This window comes from Leucoraja erinacea, chromosome 28, assembly GCF_028641065.1.
Source record: "Leucoraja erinacea ecotype New England chromosome 28, Leri_hhj_1, whole genome shotgun sequence".
NCBI classification, from domain to species: domain Eukaryota; kingdom Metazoa; phylum Chordata; class Chondrichthyes; order Rajiformes; family Rajidae; genus Leucoraja; species Leucoraja erinaceus.
Window position 1 is genome coordinate 31060876 of NC_073404.1, and position 16964 is coordinate 31077839.

At 48.8% G+C, this 16964-nt stretch overlaps 1 protein-coding gene across 1 annotated transcript in view; it reads right to left on the bottom strand.

Moving 5' to 3' along the window:
• ankrd13b (ankyrin repeat domain 13B) overlaps positions 1-16964 on the bottom strand; it is a 96004-nt gene that overhangs the window by 23858 nt on the left and 55182 nt on the right. Inside the window, exons 2-3 of the mRNA XM_055657432.1 lie at positions 10169-10304; positions 804-928 (exon numbers count right to left, since the gene is read on the bottom strand). Coding sequence (XP_055513407.1) covers positions 804-928; positions 10169-10304 — 261 coding nt within the window. The remainder of the gene's footprint in view (positions 1-803; positions 929-10168; positions 10305-16964) is intronic.

A 16964-nucleotide genomic window follows, 5' to 3' on the forward strand; every position in this document is an offset into this window, starting at 1 on the left:
ACAGTGTAGACATACACACGCACACGCACGCACGCACACACACACGCGCGCACACACACACACGCACGCACGCACACACACACACACATGCACACGCACACATACGCGCACACACACAGGCACACACACACAGGCACACACACACACACACACACACACACACACGCACACACACACACACACACACACACACACACACACACACGCACACACACACACACACACACACACACACACACACACACCTCAATAGCACGAATGTCCTTCCTCAAATTAGGGGACCAAAACCGCACACAATACTCCAGGTGTGGTCTCACTAGGGCCCTGTACAACTGCAGAAGGACCTCTTTGCTACTATATTCAATTCCTCTTGTTATAAGGGAGGAGAGGATTAGAGAGACATGGGCTAGATGTGGGCACATGGGGCTAACTTAGATTGGGGCATGTTGGTCAGCTGCATAACTCTGTGTCCCTGTGTCCCTGTTTCCCCGTGTCTCTGTGTCTCTGTGTCTCAGTGTCCCCGTGACTCTGTGTCTCTCTGTCCCCGTGACTCTGTGTCTCTGTTACCCCGTGGCCCCGTGTCTCTGTGTCCCCATGTCCCCGTGACTCTGTGTCTCTGTCCCTGTGTCTCTGTGTCCCTCTGTGTCTCTGTGTCCCCCGTGTCCCCGTGTCCCCGTGTCTCCGTGTCCCCGTGACTCTGTGTCCCCGTGTCTCTGTCCCCGTGTCTCTGTGTCCCTGTGTCTCTGTGTCTCTGATACCCCGTGTCCCCGTGTCCCCGTGTCCCCGTGACTCCGGGACGTTACCTGCCGCAGTTTCTCCAGTAAGCACGGTATCCCTGATAGCCGTTTGATGGATCTTTGGTAGTCACGGTAGCGGAGAACAAGTTGCACTAACTCCAGGTCCCCCGTACTCACGGCTTCCTGGAGACCTGTGGAGCAAAGAACACAAACTCTCGTCAATAGAGAACAACAATCTCCCTCGCACTTCCACCCACATATTCATTCCTCTTTCACCTTCCTTTTAATCAAACCTCACCAGGTGTCAAATATGGAGGAAGGAACTGCAGATGCTGGTTTACACTGAAGATAGACACAAAGTGCTGGAGTAACTCAGCGGGACAGGCAGCCTCTTAGAGTTACTCCAGCTTTTTGTGTATGTCTTTAGTTTAGTTTAGTTTAGTGTCACTGTAGGCCCTGCAGAAACCTGGGGCTCAGTTAGATCGCCCACTGCTGGAGGCCCTACAGCAGCCTGGGGCTCAGTTAGATCGCCCACTGCTGGAGGCCCTACAGCAGCCTGGGGCTCAGTTAGATCGCCCACTGCTGGAGGCCCTACAGCAGCCTGGGCTCAGTTAGATCGCCCACTGCTGGAGGCCCTACAGCAGCCTGGGGCTCAGTTAGATCGCCCACTGCTGGAGGCCCTGCAGAAACCTGGGGCTCAGTTAGATTGCCCACTGCTGGAGGCCCTACAGCAGCCTGGGGCTCAGTTAGATCGCCCACTGCTGGAGGCCCTGCAGAAACCTGGGGCTCAGTTAGATCGCCCATTGCTGGAGGCCCTACAGCAGCCTGGGGCTCAGTTAGACCGGGCTCCGCTCCAAGAGGCCAGGCACGTGGATCGGACGCGGCCTGCAGTGGCACGGGGCGGTGGAGCAGCGGTGGAAACACCAACAACATCGCCAGGCCAGGCCGATTCCTGCAAATCCCACCCAGTGCCGTCGCCAGGACAACGGGCCTTCACGGCCAAGTTAACACTCAACATTTTTAACAACTTTGAACTTGAAAAATCATACAAAACGGCACCAAAAAGGAGACCTCATTGAAACTTAGCGAATAGTGAAAGGCCTGGATAGAGTGGATGTGGAGAGGATGTTTCCACTAGTGGGAGAGTCTAGGACTAGAGGGCACAGCCTCAGAATAAAAGGATGTACCTTTAGGAAGAAGATGAGGAGGAATTTCTTTAGTCAGAGGGTGGTGACAACTCAACAATTATTGAATTGAGGGTAGCACGGTGGCACAGCGGTAGAGTTGCTGCCTCACAGCTCCCAAGACCCGGGTTCGATCCTGACTACGGGTGCTGTCTGTACGGAGTTTGTACGTTCTCCCCGTGACCTGCGTGGGTTTTCCATGAATGCTCCGGTTTCCTCCCACACTACAAAGACGTACAGATTTGGAAGTTAATTGGCTTTGGGTAAAAATCAGGAATTGCCCCGAGTGTGTGTAGGATCGTGTTAGTGTATGCAGTGGTAGACTGGCCAGGGTGTCAGCTTGCCCGATGGCAAGTGGGCCCCTGATCAAGTGGGCCCCCTATATCATGTGGGCCGGCCCCCTTTGGCTCCTGGCAACCAATATTTTTAGACCCAGTTTGCCATTGAGTGTACGGGGTGATCGCTGGTCGGCACGGACTCAGTGGGCCGAAGGGCCTGTTTCCACATTGAATCTCTAAAACTGTTTGGAAAAAGGTACATCACTGCACGGAGGTACCACTGACAATAACGTATCATTGAACCATTGTAGGTAGACAAAAATGCGGGAGAAACTCAGCGGGTGAGGCAGCATCTATGGAGCGAAGGAAATAGGCGACGTTTCGGGTCGAGATCCTTCCTCAGACTGATGTGAGGGTGGGGGTGGCGGGAAGATGAAAGGAAGACACGGGCTGTGGGAGAGCTGGGAAGGGGAGGGGAGAGAAGGAGAAAGCAGGGACTACCTGAAATTGTAGGACAATGTTCATACAGCTGAACTATTGATTGCTCCTGTCATTAAAACCAGCGCTTACAGTCCCATCTACATTTATCGTACACAGACAGCAAACTGTGCATGGAATTATTGGCATTTCAAACCCTGCAGGTCGATATCGTTTTTGGAGTAAAGAGGCATGATTGGTCTTTGATTTTTCCATTATTGGGAACGAGCAGTTTGAGAGACATTCACAGCTGAGGGAAGCGAGTCATTTAATGCCCGGCCCGGAGCAGAAATCAATGGCGTCTATTGTGATTCCTCCACTTAATTGCAAATATCCGCAGCTAAAGATCCAGAAATAATCCTTTTTTGTCGAGAAATTAAGGTCATTTTTAATTGAGAGTGGAACACAACTTGCAAAATATTTTTCCGTGTGCGACCAGACTCTAACAGTAACTGCGTCACCAACAGCTGAATAGATTCACACATAATCATAGACACATCCATAGACATCTCGATTGTAACCACACATTAACACGACTCTGTGGCAACATGGATTATGCCTAAACACGATTTCTTCTAGTACTTTTGTTACTATTAAACTTAATGACATGGAGGCACTTATCCTGTTAAAATCTTTAAGGCCACAATCTTTCCCAAACAGCGAGAAATCACAGCCTTGTGGACGCAGCCCAGACCATCGCACAAACCAACCTCCCTTCCATAGACTCCATCTACACCTCACGCTGCCTCGGCAAGGCCAGCAGCATCATCAAGGACCAGTCTCACCCCCGCTTCTCCCCTCTCCCATCAGGCAAGAGGTACAGAGGTGTGAAAACAAACACACACCTCCAGATTCAGGGACAGTTTTGAAGAAGGGTCTCGACCAGAAACATCACCTTTTCCTTTTCTCCAGAGTTGCTGTCTGACCCAAAATGCTGGAGTAACTCAGTGGGTCAGGCAGCATCTCTGGAGAGAAGGAATGGGCGATGTTTCAGGTCGAGACCCTTCTGAAGAAACATCGCCAATTCCTTCTCTCCAGAGATGCTGCCTCACCCGTTGAGTTACTCCAGCTTTTTGTGTCTATCTGCAGTTTCTACAGTTTTCAGGCAACTGAAACGTCTTCTCACGAACTAGGGGGCAGTCCTGAGCTACTAGCGACCTCATTGGAGACCTTTGAACTATCTTGAAGCAAATGCTGCAGCCTTTATCCTGTACTGTACACTGTGCACGGCTCGATTGTAACCACGTCTAGTCTTTACTTTAAATGCATATCAGGCAAACAAAAGCTTTTCACTGAAGAAGGGTCTCGACCCGAAACGTCTCCTCTTCCTTCTCTCCAGAGATGCTGCCTGACCCGCTGAGTTACCACAGCATTTTGTGTCTATCTTTAGCTTTCCGCAGTACCTCGGTACACACGACACTGAAGAACTAAGTAAAACTAAACTCGGGGCCTTTCTGTGAGAGTATATAAGAGCCAGGAAGCTGTATGTACGGGATGTTGGTCAAGCCACATTTGGAGTATTGCATGCAGTTCTGGTCACCCCATTACAGGAAGGATGTGAGGCTTTGGGGAAGATGCCAAGGAGATTCTGCGGAGTCCTGATAGAAGTATATAACATTCTGAGAGGCGTAGACAGGGTAGACAGTCAGACACACACACGTGAAGCTCACCGTTTGACCTGTTTTTACAAAATGTTACATGGTCAGCCCGACATAGACTACAAGACCTACACCAAACCCAAACCAATTAGGAGCAGACGAGGGCATTCGATCCAATTTGTGATCCCAGCTACAAAGACAGATGTGTACAGCAATTCGTTCTTCCCCCGCACACACAATTAAAGCATGGAATAATCTCCACCCAACTATAGTTACCCAACCAGACGCAACTAAATTTAAAGTAGCTCTTTCTTCCCAATAACCCTTTCTGGCTTAAGCCCACCCTTCACCACCTCCAGTTTACATTCCAGTTGGAATATTTTGGAGGACCAAGAAACCAAGATCCTACGTCCCAGGGTGGAAATATCAAATACCAGAGGGCATAGCTTTAAGGTCTGTTTTACACAGAGGGTGGTGGGTGCCTGGAACGCGCTGCCAGGGGGTAGTGGTGGAGGCAGATAGGATAGTGGCGTTTATGAGACCTTTGTATAGGCCCATAGATATGAAGGGGATGGAGGGGTACAGATTATGTGCTGGCTGATAAGAGTGGGTCGTGGCATCCTGTTCAACACAGCGGAAGGGGGGGGGGGGGGGGCAAAGGAGGGCACTTTGTAACTTTGTTGGTGCCCTTGACGTGGTGACTCTTGGCATACCCTGTGTGTGTAAATCAACAATGTTCACCATCTCACATGTGGCAACAAGGTATTCATACCCACAGCGCTTGTCGGCACTGGGCCTGTACTCGCTGGAGTTTAGAAGGTTGAGGGGGGATCTCATTGAAATTTACAGAATAATTAAAGGCACAGATAGAGTGGATGTGGAGAGGATGTTTCCACTGGTGGGAAAGTCTAGGACCAGAGGTCACAGCCTCAGAATTAAAGGGCGCTCTTTTAGAAAGGAGTAACTCATTGCCACAGAGGCCTGTGGAGGCCAGGTCAGTGTATATTTTTAAGGCAGAGCTAGACAAATTCTTGATTAGTACGGGTGTCAAGAGTTATGGGGAGAAGGCAGGAGAATGGGATTAGGAGGCAGGGATCAGCCATGATTGAATGGCGGAGTGGACTCGATGGGCCGAATGGCCTAATTCTGCTCCTATAACTTGTGAACATTGATTCACAGTCGATGAAACTATCTGAACGCACGTTGTTCTAAATTCACAGCAAATTGCAGGAAATCTCCAACGCCTCAAATAATTAATAGTTTCAGTAAGATTTATTGACATTAAATCTTAATTTAGCTCATAAATATAATATTCTGCAGTAAAATATGACATCTGTGAATTTTAGACTGAACAAAGACCATCAATTTTTACACAATAATCAACATTCTCTGACTACATTTTAGAACCATTTAGCTGTTACGTGGAAGGAAATTAGTCTATTAAAAATGGATTTTTAATGTCCCACTCAATGGCTGTGAACTGACGTTTATTCATCGTATGTTTCCAAAATTGGTGACACTTTATCTGACTGTTCTTTTAGATTTAGTTTAGAGATACAGTGCGGAAACAGGCCCTTCGGCCCACCAAGTCCCTGCCGACCAGCGATCCCCGCACATTAGCCCTATCCTACACACACTACGGACAGGTCACAATTACACCAAGCCAATTAACCTACAAACCTGCACGTCTTTGGAGTGTGGGAGGAAACCGGAGCACCCGGAGAAAACCCACGCAGGTCACGGGGAGAACGTGCAAACTCCGTACAGGCAGCGCCCGTAGTCGGGATTGAACGGGGTCTCTGGCGCTGTGAGGCAGCAACTCTACCCGCTGCACCACCTCCTTCTTCAAAGTCCACAACCAGATCCTTGGTATTACTGACCTTGAGTGCCCACTAGATCTCACTTCAATACTCTGACTCATCAATATCTGTAATTCGTCCAAAAACAGTGGTGTCGTCGGCGAACTTGATGATGGAGTTCGCACTGTGTCCGGCTACACAGTCATGGGTATAGAGTGAGTACAGCAGGGGGCTGAGCACTCATTAGTATAGAGTGAGTACAGCAGGGGGCTGAGCACTCATTAGTATAGAGTGAGTACAGCAGGGGGCTGAGCACTCATGAGTATAGAGTGAGTACAGCAGGGGGCTGAGCACTCATGAGTATAGAGTGAGTACAGCAGGGGGCTGAGCATTCATTAGTATAGAGTGAGTACAGCAGGGGGCTGAGCACTCATGAGTATAGAGTGAGTACAGCAGGGGGCTGAGCATTCATGAGTATAGAGTGAGTACAGCAGGGGGCTGAGCATTCATGAGTATAGAGTGAGTACAGCAGGGGGCTGAGCACTCAGCACTCATGAGTATAGAGTGAGTACAGCAGGGGGCTGAGCACTCATGAGTATAGAGTGAGTACAGCAGGGGGCTGAGCAGTCATGAGTATAGAGTGAGTACAGCAGGGGGCTGAGCACTCATGAGTATAGAGTGAGTACAGCAGGGGGCTGAGCACTCATTAGTATAGAGTGAGTACAGCAGGGGGCTGAGCACTCATGAGTATAGAGTGAGTACAGCAGGGGGCTGAGCACTCATGAGTATAGAGTGAGTACAGCAGGGGGCTGAGCACTCATGAGTATAGAGTGAGTACAGCAGGGGGCTGAGCACTCATGAGTATAGAGTGAGTACAGCAGGGGGCTGAGCATTCATGAGTATAGAGTGAGTACAGCAGGGGGCTGAGCACTCATGAGTATAGAGTGAGTACAGCAGGGGGCTGAGCACTCATGAGTATAGAGTGAGTACAGCAGGGGGCTGAGCACTCATGAGTATAGAGTGAGTACAGCAGGGGGCTGAGCACTCATGAGTATAGAGTGAGTACAGCAGGGGGCTGAGCACTCATGAGTATAGAGTGAGTACAGCAGGGGGCTGAGCACTCATGAGTATAGAGTGAGTACAGCAGGGGGCTGAGCACTCATTAGTATAGAGTGAGTACAGCAGGGGGCTGAGCATTCATGAGTATAGAGTGAGTACAGCAGGGGGCTGAGCACTCATGAGTATAGAGTGAGTACAGCAGGGGGCTGAGCACTCATGAGTATAGAGTGAGTACAGCAGGGGGCTGAGCATGCAGCCTTGATCTGCTCCCAGTGAAGGAAGGTTTAATAGGAAGCTGAGGAGTAACTTTTCCACGCAAAGGGTGGTGTCTATACAATACGATACGAGTCAGTCTACCCCACGACAGAAGGGGGAGTGGAGTTGTACAGTTTGATAGCCACAGGGAAGAAGGATCTCATGTGTTGTTCTGTGCTGCTTCTTGGTGGATGCCAGTCTGTTGCTGAAGGTGCTCCTCAGGTTGACCAGTTTGTCATGGAGGGGGTGAGCTGTATTGTCCAGGATGCTCCGCAGTTTGAGGAGCATCGTCCCCTCCAAGACCAACCTCCCGTGAATCCAACTCCAACTCCACCCCCAGGACAGAGCCGGCCTTCCTGATGAGCTTGTCCCTGCTGCCCCAGCACACGGCAGCGTAGAAGAATATAGAACAAGCTGCCAGAGGATGTAGTTGGAATAGGTACCATAACAACATTTAAAATACATTTGAACAGGTACTCAGTGCGCTGAAGGGCCTTGTATCACTAAACTAGACTAAACTGCAACTTGAGGTCCCCACTTTTGGATTCACTGCTCTCTGCAGCACCCTATGTGACCACATCATGGTCAAAGCTTGAGACAAACACAAAAAGCTGGAGTAACTCAGCGGGTCAGGCAGCATCTGTGGAGAACATGGATAGGTGACGTTTCACAGAGTGCTGGAGTAACTCAGCGGGTCAGGCAGCATCTATGGAGCTAAGGAAATGGGCAACGTTTCGGGCCGAAACCCGTAAGGGTTTCGGCCCCGAAACGCTGCCTATTTCCAGAAGGATTTCGGCCCGAAAAGTTGCCTATTTCCTTAGCTCCATAGATGCTGCTGCACCATAACTCAGCGGGTCAGGCAGCATCTGTGGGGAACATGGATAGGTGACGTTTCACAGAGTGCTGGAGTAACTCAGCGGGTCAGGCAGCATCTGTGGGGAACATGGATAGGTGACGTTTCACAGAGTGCTGGAGTAACTCAGCGGTAACGTCACCCATTCCTTCTCTCCACAGGTGCTGCCTGTCCCGCTGAGTTCCTCCAGCACTCTGTATTTTGCTGAGGGTTCCAGCATCTGCAGTTAGCTGCGTCCACAGAAACAAGTTGCACGTTTTGGGATTTGAGCCTCAGCCTCCAACAGGAATCTTCACCTGTATTCATTGTCATCGGAGTTTCTAGTGAAGAGCTAAAACATGGCAGAACCTCAGGAATGGCTACATCTCCCAAGCCCAAGTACCATTATCGAAACGTGCCATTTTCCAAAAGAGTAGCTCGTCAAATGGCAAAGGGTGGCACGGTGGCGCAGCGGTAGAGCTGCTGCCTCACAGCGCCCGAGACCCGGGTTCCATCCTGACTACGGGCGCTGTCTGTACGGAGTTTGCACGTTCTCTCCGTGACCATGTGGGTTTTCTCCGGGTGCTCCGGTTTCCTCCCACACTCCAAAGACATGCAGGTTTGAGTGTTAATTGGCTTTGTTATAAATTGTAAATAGTCCCTAGTGTGTGTAGGATGGTGTTAGTGTGCAGGGATTGCTGGTTGGTACGGACTCGGTGGGCCGAAGGGCCTGTTTCTGTGCTGTATCTCTAAAGTCTACACTAATCAAGCAGTTTTTCTATCTTTTTCACCAGCATTGTGCATTATTTTCTGAACTTTCTGACATTTTTTCATCATATTGATCTATGAAACTATTGGTTGTGTTTAAGAAGGAACTGCAGATGCTGGAACAATCGAATGTAGACAAAAATGCTGGAGGAACTCAGCGGATGAGGCAGCATCTATGGAGCGAAGGAATGGGTGAGGTTTGGAGTCGAGACTCTTCTTCAGACTGAAGGGTTGTACAAGGTAGACCTTAGAATTCTGTTTCTCAAGAGGAGACACAAGAAATTGCGGATGCCGGAATCTTGAGCAAAACGCAAAGTACTGGAGGAACTCAGTGGGTCGGGCAGCATCTGCCGTGGGAGTCATACTCTACCTGGTTACGGCAGAAGCTAATGAATTAGACCTCAACAGTACATAGAACATAGATAGATACAACATGCTGGAGTAACTCAGCAGGACAGGCAGCATCTCTGGAGAGAAGGAACAGGTGACATTTTGGGGCGAAACCCTTCTTATCGAGACATATAAAATTCTTAAGGGATTGGACACGCTAGATGCAGGAAAAATGTTCTCAATGTTGGGGGAGTCCAGAACCAGGGTCACAGTTTAAGAATAAGGGGTAAGGCATTTAGAACGGAGATGAGTTGTGAATCTGTGGAATTCTCTGCCACAGAAGGCAGTGGAGGCCAATTCACTGGATGTTTTCAAGAGTCAGATTTAGCTCTTGGGGCTAAAGGAGATATGGAGAGCAAGCAGGAACGGGGTACTGATTCTAGATAATCAGCCATGATCATATTGGATGGCGGTGCAGGCTCGAAGGGCCGAATGGCCTACTCCTGCACCTATTGTCTATGTTTCTATGTCCTGATAACAGCTGGGAAGAAACTGTCCCTGAATCTGGAGGTGTGTGCGTTTGTTTTCACACTTCTGTACCTCTTGCCCGATGGGAGAGGGGGGGAGAGGGAGTGGCCGGGGGTGAGACTGGTCCTTGATGATGCTGCTGGCCTTGCCGAGGCCGAGGCAACGTGAGGTGTAGATAACTAAGGAAGGATGTAATCAGACTGGGAGAGATGCGGACAAGATTTACAAGGATGTTTCTATGTTCCAGTCTATCATAGAACGTAGAAGTATTTTGGTTAATAAAACATATTGAATGATGATTGAAGGTTATTTCTGGCCCTTACCTGTCCAGCCATTGTGATTCTCTTTACTGACGTCACCACCATGTTTCAGCAAGACTCGAGCACACTCCAGGAAGCCCAGGGTGACGGCCAGGTGTAGGGGTGTCCGTCCTCGAGGGTCCAGCTCCTCCGTGTCGACCTGCCAGGTAAAACACACGCTCAGCACCTCCACCTCCATTACAGTCACAACACACAACACACCTGCTTCTCCCTGCCCCCACCCAGCATAGTGTAGCTCGGAACTGCTGCCTCACAGCGCCAGAGACCCGCGTTCCATCCCGACTACGGGTGCTGTCTGTACGCAGTTTGTACTGGATAAGAGGGAAGACTTTTAGGACCGAGATGAGAAAATCATTTTTTACACAGAGAGTGGTGAATCTGTGGAATTCTCTGCCACAGAAGGTAGTTGAGGCCACAGTTCATTGGCATATTTAAGAGGGAGTTAGATGTGGCCCTTGTGGCTAAAGGGATCAGGGGGTATGGAGAGAAGGCAGGTACAGGATACTGAGTTGGATGATCAGCCATGATCATATTGAATGGCGGTGCAGGCTCGAAGGGCCGAATGGCCTCTACTCCTGCACCTATTGTCTATGTTTCTATGTACCCGTGACCTGCGTGGGTTTTCTCCGGGTGCTCCCGTTTCCTCCCACTCCCCAAAGACGTGCAGTTTTGGAGGTTAATTGGCTTTGGTACAAATTGTAAATTGCCTCGTGTGTGTAGGATAGTGCTCGTGTACGGGGTGATCGCTGGTCGGCACAGACTCGATGGGCCGAAGGGCCATTTCAATGCTGTCTCTCTGAACAAAACTAATTAGCCAATTGAAATTGTGCTAATGAAAATAATAAAAATAATTTTAAAGTGGAATGATGTGAATATTGGGAAACAAGGAACTGCAGATGCTGGTTTACAGACAGCTGTTCTCTGTACCTCGGTACACGTGACAATAAACTAAACTAAATGAAAAAAGACACAGAGTGCTGGAGTAACTCAGCGGGTCAGGCAGCATCTGTGGAGAACATGGATAGGTGACGTTTCACAGAGTGCTGGAGTAACTCAGCGGGTCAGGCAGCATCTATGGAGCTAAGGAAATAGGCAACGTTTCGGGCCGAAACCCGTAAGGGTTTCGGCCCGAAACGTTGCCTATTTCCAGAAGGATTTCGGCCCGAAAAGTTGCCTATTTCCTTAGCTCCATAGATGCTGCTGCACCATAACTCAGCGGGTCAGGCAGCATCTGTGGAGAACATGGATAGGTGACGTTTCACAGAGTGCCGGAGTAACTCAGCGGAACAGGCAGCATCTATGGAGAACATGGATAGGTGACGTTTCACAGAGTGCTGGAGTAACTCAGTAGGACAGGCAGCATCTATGGAGAGAAAGAATGGGTGACGTTTCAGGTCGAGACCCTTTGTGTGATGGTCTGGGCTGCGTCCACAATTCTCTGCAATCTCTTGCTGTCTTGGATGGAGCTGTTCCCAAACCGAGCTGTGATGCATCTGATTAAATACTTCCTACGTTGCATCAGTATGGTATGGATTCGGAACGCCACATTGAACGAGGCTTTGCCAGAAGATAATTCAGTGCACAACTGACTTAAATCACAATCTTTATTCGTGTCTTATTGTTTATTTGAAAGGTGACAAAACAAGCCGGTGTTTAGTGTCTAGGAAATGAATAGTCCCTTGAAAAATGTCCCTGTCAGATACGTTGACATCACAGAGGAAGAAATATACCGGATGTCTAGTGTCTATCACTCACATCAATAAACACCTTACACATGTGCTGCAGTATCATTTTATTGCCATCATCGATTAAAACTGTTCAACATCAGGACAGTAACTGCTGACTTGGCACAAACACGGCAGAATTGTCACGTCTTGAACATAGACACAGAGTGCTGGAGTAACTCAGCGGGTCAGGCAGCATCTGTGGAGAACATGGATAGGTGACGTTTCACAGAGTGCTGGAGTATCTCAGCGGGTCAGGCAGCATCTGTGGAGAACATGGATAGGTGACGTTTCACAGAGTGCTGGAGTAACCCAGCGGGTCAGGCAGCATCTATGGAGCTAAGGAAATAGGCAACGTTTCGGGCCGAAACCCTTCCGGGTTTCGACCCGAAACGTTGCCTATTTCCATAAGGATTTCGGCCCCGAAACGTTGCCTATTTCCTTCGCTCCATAGATGCTGCTGCACCATAACTCAGCGGGTCAGGCAGCATCTGTGGAGAACATGGATAGGTGACGTTTCACAGAATGCTGGAGTAACTCAGCGGGTCAGGCAGCATCTGTGGAGAACATGGATAGGTGACGTTTCACAGAGTGCTGGAGTAACTCAGCAGGTCAGGCAGCATCTGTGGCGAGATGGAAGGGGTGACGTTTTGGGTCTCCCTGCCCTCATTCACCACCAATTCTCATCCCGCATTCAAGTTCACTTGGACCATCTCCGACACCTCCCACCCCTTCATGCCCCCAGTTCCAAGGAGCAACAAAATCGTTGGGAATGGACAGCTCGATCGTTGATGTAAAACACGACGATGTCTCAGCCGCTCACCGCCCGATTGACGGATTCAAGATGTACCGGTGTTCACCAGACGCCGGAGTAATCTGGGATCATTCCGGAGAAGCACAGAGACATTCCCGTCACCATCTCACGGGCACGGCGATGATTGATCTGTACATTCAAGCTGTCTCATAAACAGGAGCACTGACAATTTGTTTTTAAGACAATGTCTCGATACGACTGGAGATTTATCACATCCGTTACCTTTAATTTCCACAAGTGTCTCAAAATAATTGAAGCTCAAAAATAATTTATCTTCTGCAAAGCTCGCAGGGTGTGTGATACAGTTAGTGACGTCCCCAGCAGGGATGTACGTTGTCACGAGTCTAGTGCGTTTAAATCGTCAATGAACGACTCCGTTGCTGCAGTGTAACAGCCCAGTTAACGCATAACTCACACAGAAACATGTCGTCGTCAACAATAAATAACATTGAGTCAAAAACCGAGGCTAGAACTTTTTAAATATCGACACTTTTTAAAAACTTCTTATATATACAGGTATATATTTTACAGAACCATGCACATGAGGCATTTTTATGGACGCACCGAGAACTTTTAACTATTACCTGATTTTGGAGAGTAAAATGCAACGGAATTTCGTTGAAGGTGCACTGTGTCTAGGTATATATCTGAATGACAATAAAGTTTTCATTCGTTCATTCATTCAGTCAAGCTCGGTGACCAGAATGGTGCAGGAATGCAGGTGGATGAGGGCTGATATCGGCCCGCGGCCTGTAACATCCTGAAGTGACAATTCGGGACCTCCAAGCTGCGGAGTGTGTTCCACCGCCCGTACATCGCGCCGTCTGTAGCGGCGAATACGGAGTGTCTATGGCCCCAACCACGGGTGAACAGAGGAGGGGGACTGGCTGAACCTTGCTGCCTGCCACCACAGTGAAGAATGCTGTGGTGGATGTTTGTGTTCAATCTTATTGTGTATTGTGTGTTCTTTTTAAGTGTATCGCTGCTGGCAAATTCATATCACTGCAGTAAAATTGACTTTAATCTCATACAGGTGTACAAGATCATGAAAGAAATAGAGAATGCACAGAATGTTTTACCCAGAGTAGACAATAGACAATAGGTGCAGGAGTAGGCCATTCGGCCCTTCGAGCCAGCACCGCCATTCAATGTGATCATGGCTGATCATCCCCAATTAGTACCCTGTTCCTGCCTTCTCCCCATATCCCCTGACTCCGCTCTCTTTAAGAGCCCTATCTAGCTCTCTCTTGAAAGCATCCAGAGAACCTGCCTCCACCGACCTCTGAGGCAGAGAATTCCACAGACTCACCACTCTCTGTGAGAAAATGTGTTTCCTCGTCTCCGTTCTAAATGGCTTGCCCCTTATTCTTAAACTGTGGCCCCTGGTTCTGGACTCCCCCAACATTGGGAACCTGATCCTAGGGGAATCGAGAACCAGAGGCTAGACACCAAATGCTGGAGTAACTCAGCGGGACGGGCAGCATCTGTGGAGAGAAGGAATGGGTCGAGACCCTTCTTCCTCAGGTCTGAAGAAGGTATCTTGAACCGAAAAGTCACCCATTCCTTCTCTCCGCAGATGCTGCCTGTCCCGCTGAGTTGCTCAAGAACCAGAGAACGCAGGTTTAAGGTGAGGAGGGAAGGATTTAATAGGTAACTGTGGAGCAAGTGTTTTTACACAGAGGGTGGTGGGTGCCTGGAACGCGCTCCCAGGGGTGGTGGTGGAGGTAGTGGTGTTTAAGAGCCCCTTCAGTCTGAAGAAGGATCTCGACTCGAAATGTCCCCATTCCTTCTCTCCAGAGCTTTTTGTGTCTATCATCTTAGGGGAATAATGTTCAGTGCAAGGTAAAGCCAGTAAAGTCCGATCGAGGATAGTCTGAGGGTCACCAATGAGGTAGATAATAGTTCAGGACTGATCTCTGGTTGTGGTAGGATGGTTCAGTTGCCTGATAACAGTTGGGAAGAAACTGTCCCTGAATCTGGAGGTGTGCGTTTTCACACTTCTGTTCCTCTCGCCTGATGGAAGAGGGAGTGACCAGGGGTGAGACTGGTCTGCGATGATGCTGCTGGCCTTGCCGAGGCAGTGTTCCGCTGCGATGTATGTGTGGTTGTGCGCAGGAGGGGGAGGTGTGAGGCTGACAGCTCCAATTTTAATGAGACTGACACAATAACGTTACATCTTCTCAACTCCGCGCTGCTGGAGAAACGCTCTACACTCCCGTGGGATCAATACTCCGGCGTTGTCAGTTTTATATCGTTTATTACAAACCCGCCTGCTTTAAAGAGATACCTTGATTAAATTGGAAAAAACATAAAGCATGGAATAGTACAGTACAGGATCAGGCCCTTCAGCCCACAATGTCCGTGCCGTACAAGATGCCAAGTTAAATTTCCTCTGACTGCGTGTACGTGACACAGCGGCACGGTGGTGCAGCGGGTAGAGCTGCTGACTCACAGCGCCAGGGACCCGGGTTCAATCCTGACTACGGGTGCTGTCTGTTTGGAGTTTGTACGTTCTCCCCGTGACCTGCGTGGGTTTTCTCCGGGTGCTCCGGTTTCCTCCCACACTACAAAAACGTGCAGATTTGTAGTTTAATTGGCTTTGGTATAAATGTAAATTGTCCCTAGTATGTGCGTATCATAGTGTGCAGGAAGGAACTGCAGATGCTGGTTTAAACCGAAGATAGACACAAAATTCTGGAGTAACTCAGTGGGACAGGCAGCATCTCTGGAGAGAAGGAATGGGTGTACAAGTCGAGTCTATCCAGTCTTTCTTCATATGAAAGTCCTGCCATCCCAGGAATCAGTCTGGTGAACCTTCACTGTACTCCCTCTATGGCAAGAATGTCTTTCAGACTGAGGCAACAGCTCTACCGCTGCACCACTGTGTTTAGTTTAGTTTAATTTAGAGATAAATTACGGAAACAGGTCCTTCGGCCCACCGAGTCCGTGCCGACCAGCGATCCCCGCACACTAACACCATCCTACACACACTGGGGACTATTTAAATTTACACCAAGCCAATTAACTTACAAACCTGCGCATCTTTGGAGTGTGGGAGGAAACCAGAGCGCCCGGAGAAAACCCACGCAGGTCACAGGGAGAACGTGCAAACTCCATACAGACAGCACCCGTAGTCAGGATGGAACCCGGGTCTCTGGCGCTTTGAGGCAGCAACTCTACCCGCAGCTCGTAATTGCAAATCAAAATCTACCAAATTCAACAATGTATTTTAATCCCAACAATATTCACACAACACGGGCGATAATCATGGACCTGAACCTCATCTCATTCCTCGCTGTCACGTAAACTGAGATCTCATTTCACTCCAATACTCACTGAGTCCATCACTGTCAGCGATCCCATCATCAGACCAGTCATTGAAACAAAGTCCTACCAAAGAAACCAAAGAGAGCGGTCCTGAACTACGATCTACCTCGTTGGAGACCCTCGCACTATCCTTGACCGGACGTTGCGGACTTTACCTTGCACTAAATGTTATTCCCTCATCATGTATCTGTACAATGTGGACAGCCCGATTGTAATCATGTATAGTCTTTCCGCTGACTGGTTAGCACGCAACAAAAGCTTTTCACTGTACCTCGGTACACGTGACAATAAACTCAACTGAATGTATCTCTGAATCAACATGATTGAAGCATTTTATCTGATCATCTCTCTCAAGGCTATTTGTGGACCTGCATGAACCAGGCTGAGTATTCCCAGACAGTGCGTTATTGCCTGTTTGGTCTCTTTAAACAGATATTCTTTTTAATGGAATTGTCTACAGGAAGCAATATTGAGATCCAATATTCACTTCAATATGTCTAGTTTATTTTAAAAACATAAAAACATAGGAAATAGGTGCAGGAGTAGGCCATTCGGCCCTTCCATCCAGCACTACAATCAATATATGTGTAGTTGATCATCCAGAATCAGTACCCCGTTCCTGCTTTTTTCACACAGCCCTTGGTTCCATTGGCCATAAGAGATAAATTTACTCTCTCTTGAAAACAAGTCTTAATTTAGAGATACAGCATGGAAGCGTAAGGTATGTCCATCCATTGGCTTGGTGTATGTGTAAATTGTCCCCAGTGTGTGTAGGATAGTGTTAATGTGTGGGGATCGCTGGTCAGCATGGACTTGGTGGACCGAAGGGCCTGTATCTCTAAACAAAACAGGCCCTTCGGCCCACCGAGTCCGTGCCGACCAGCGATCCCTGCACACTAACACCATCCTACACACACTAGGGACAATTTACATT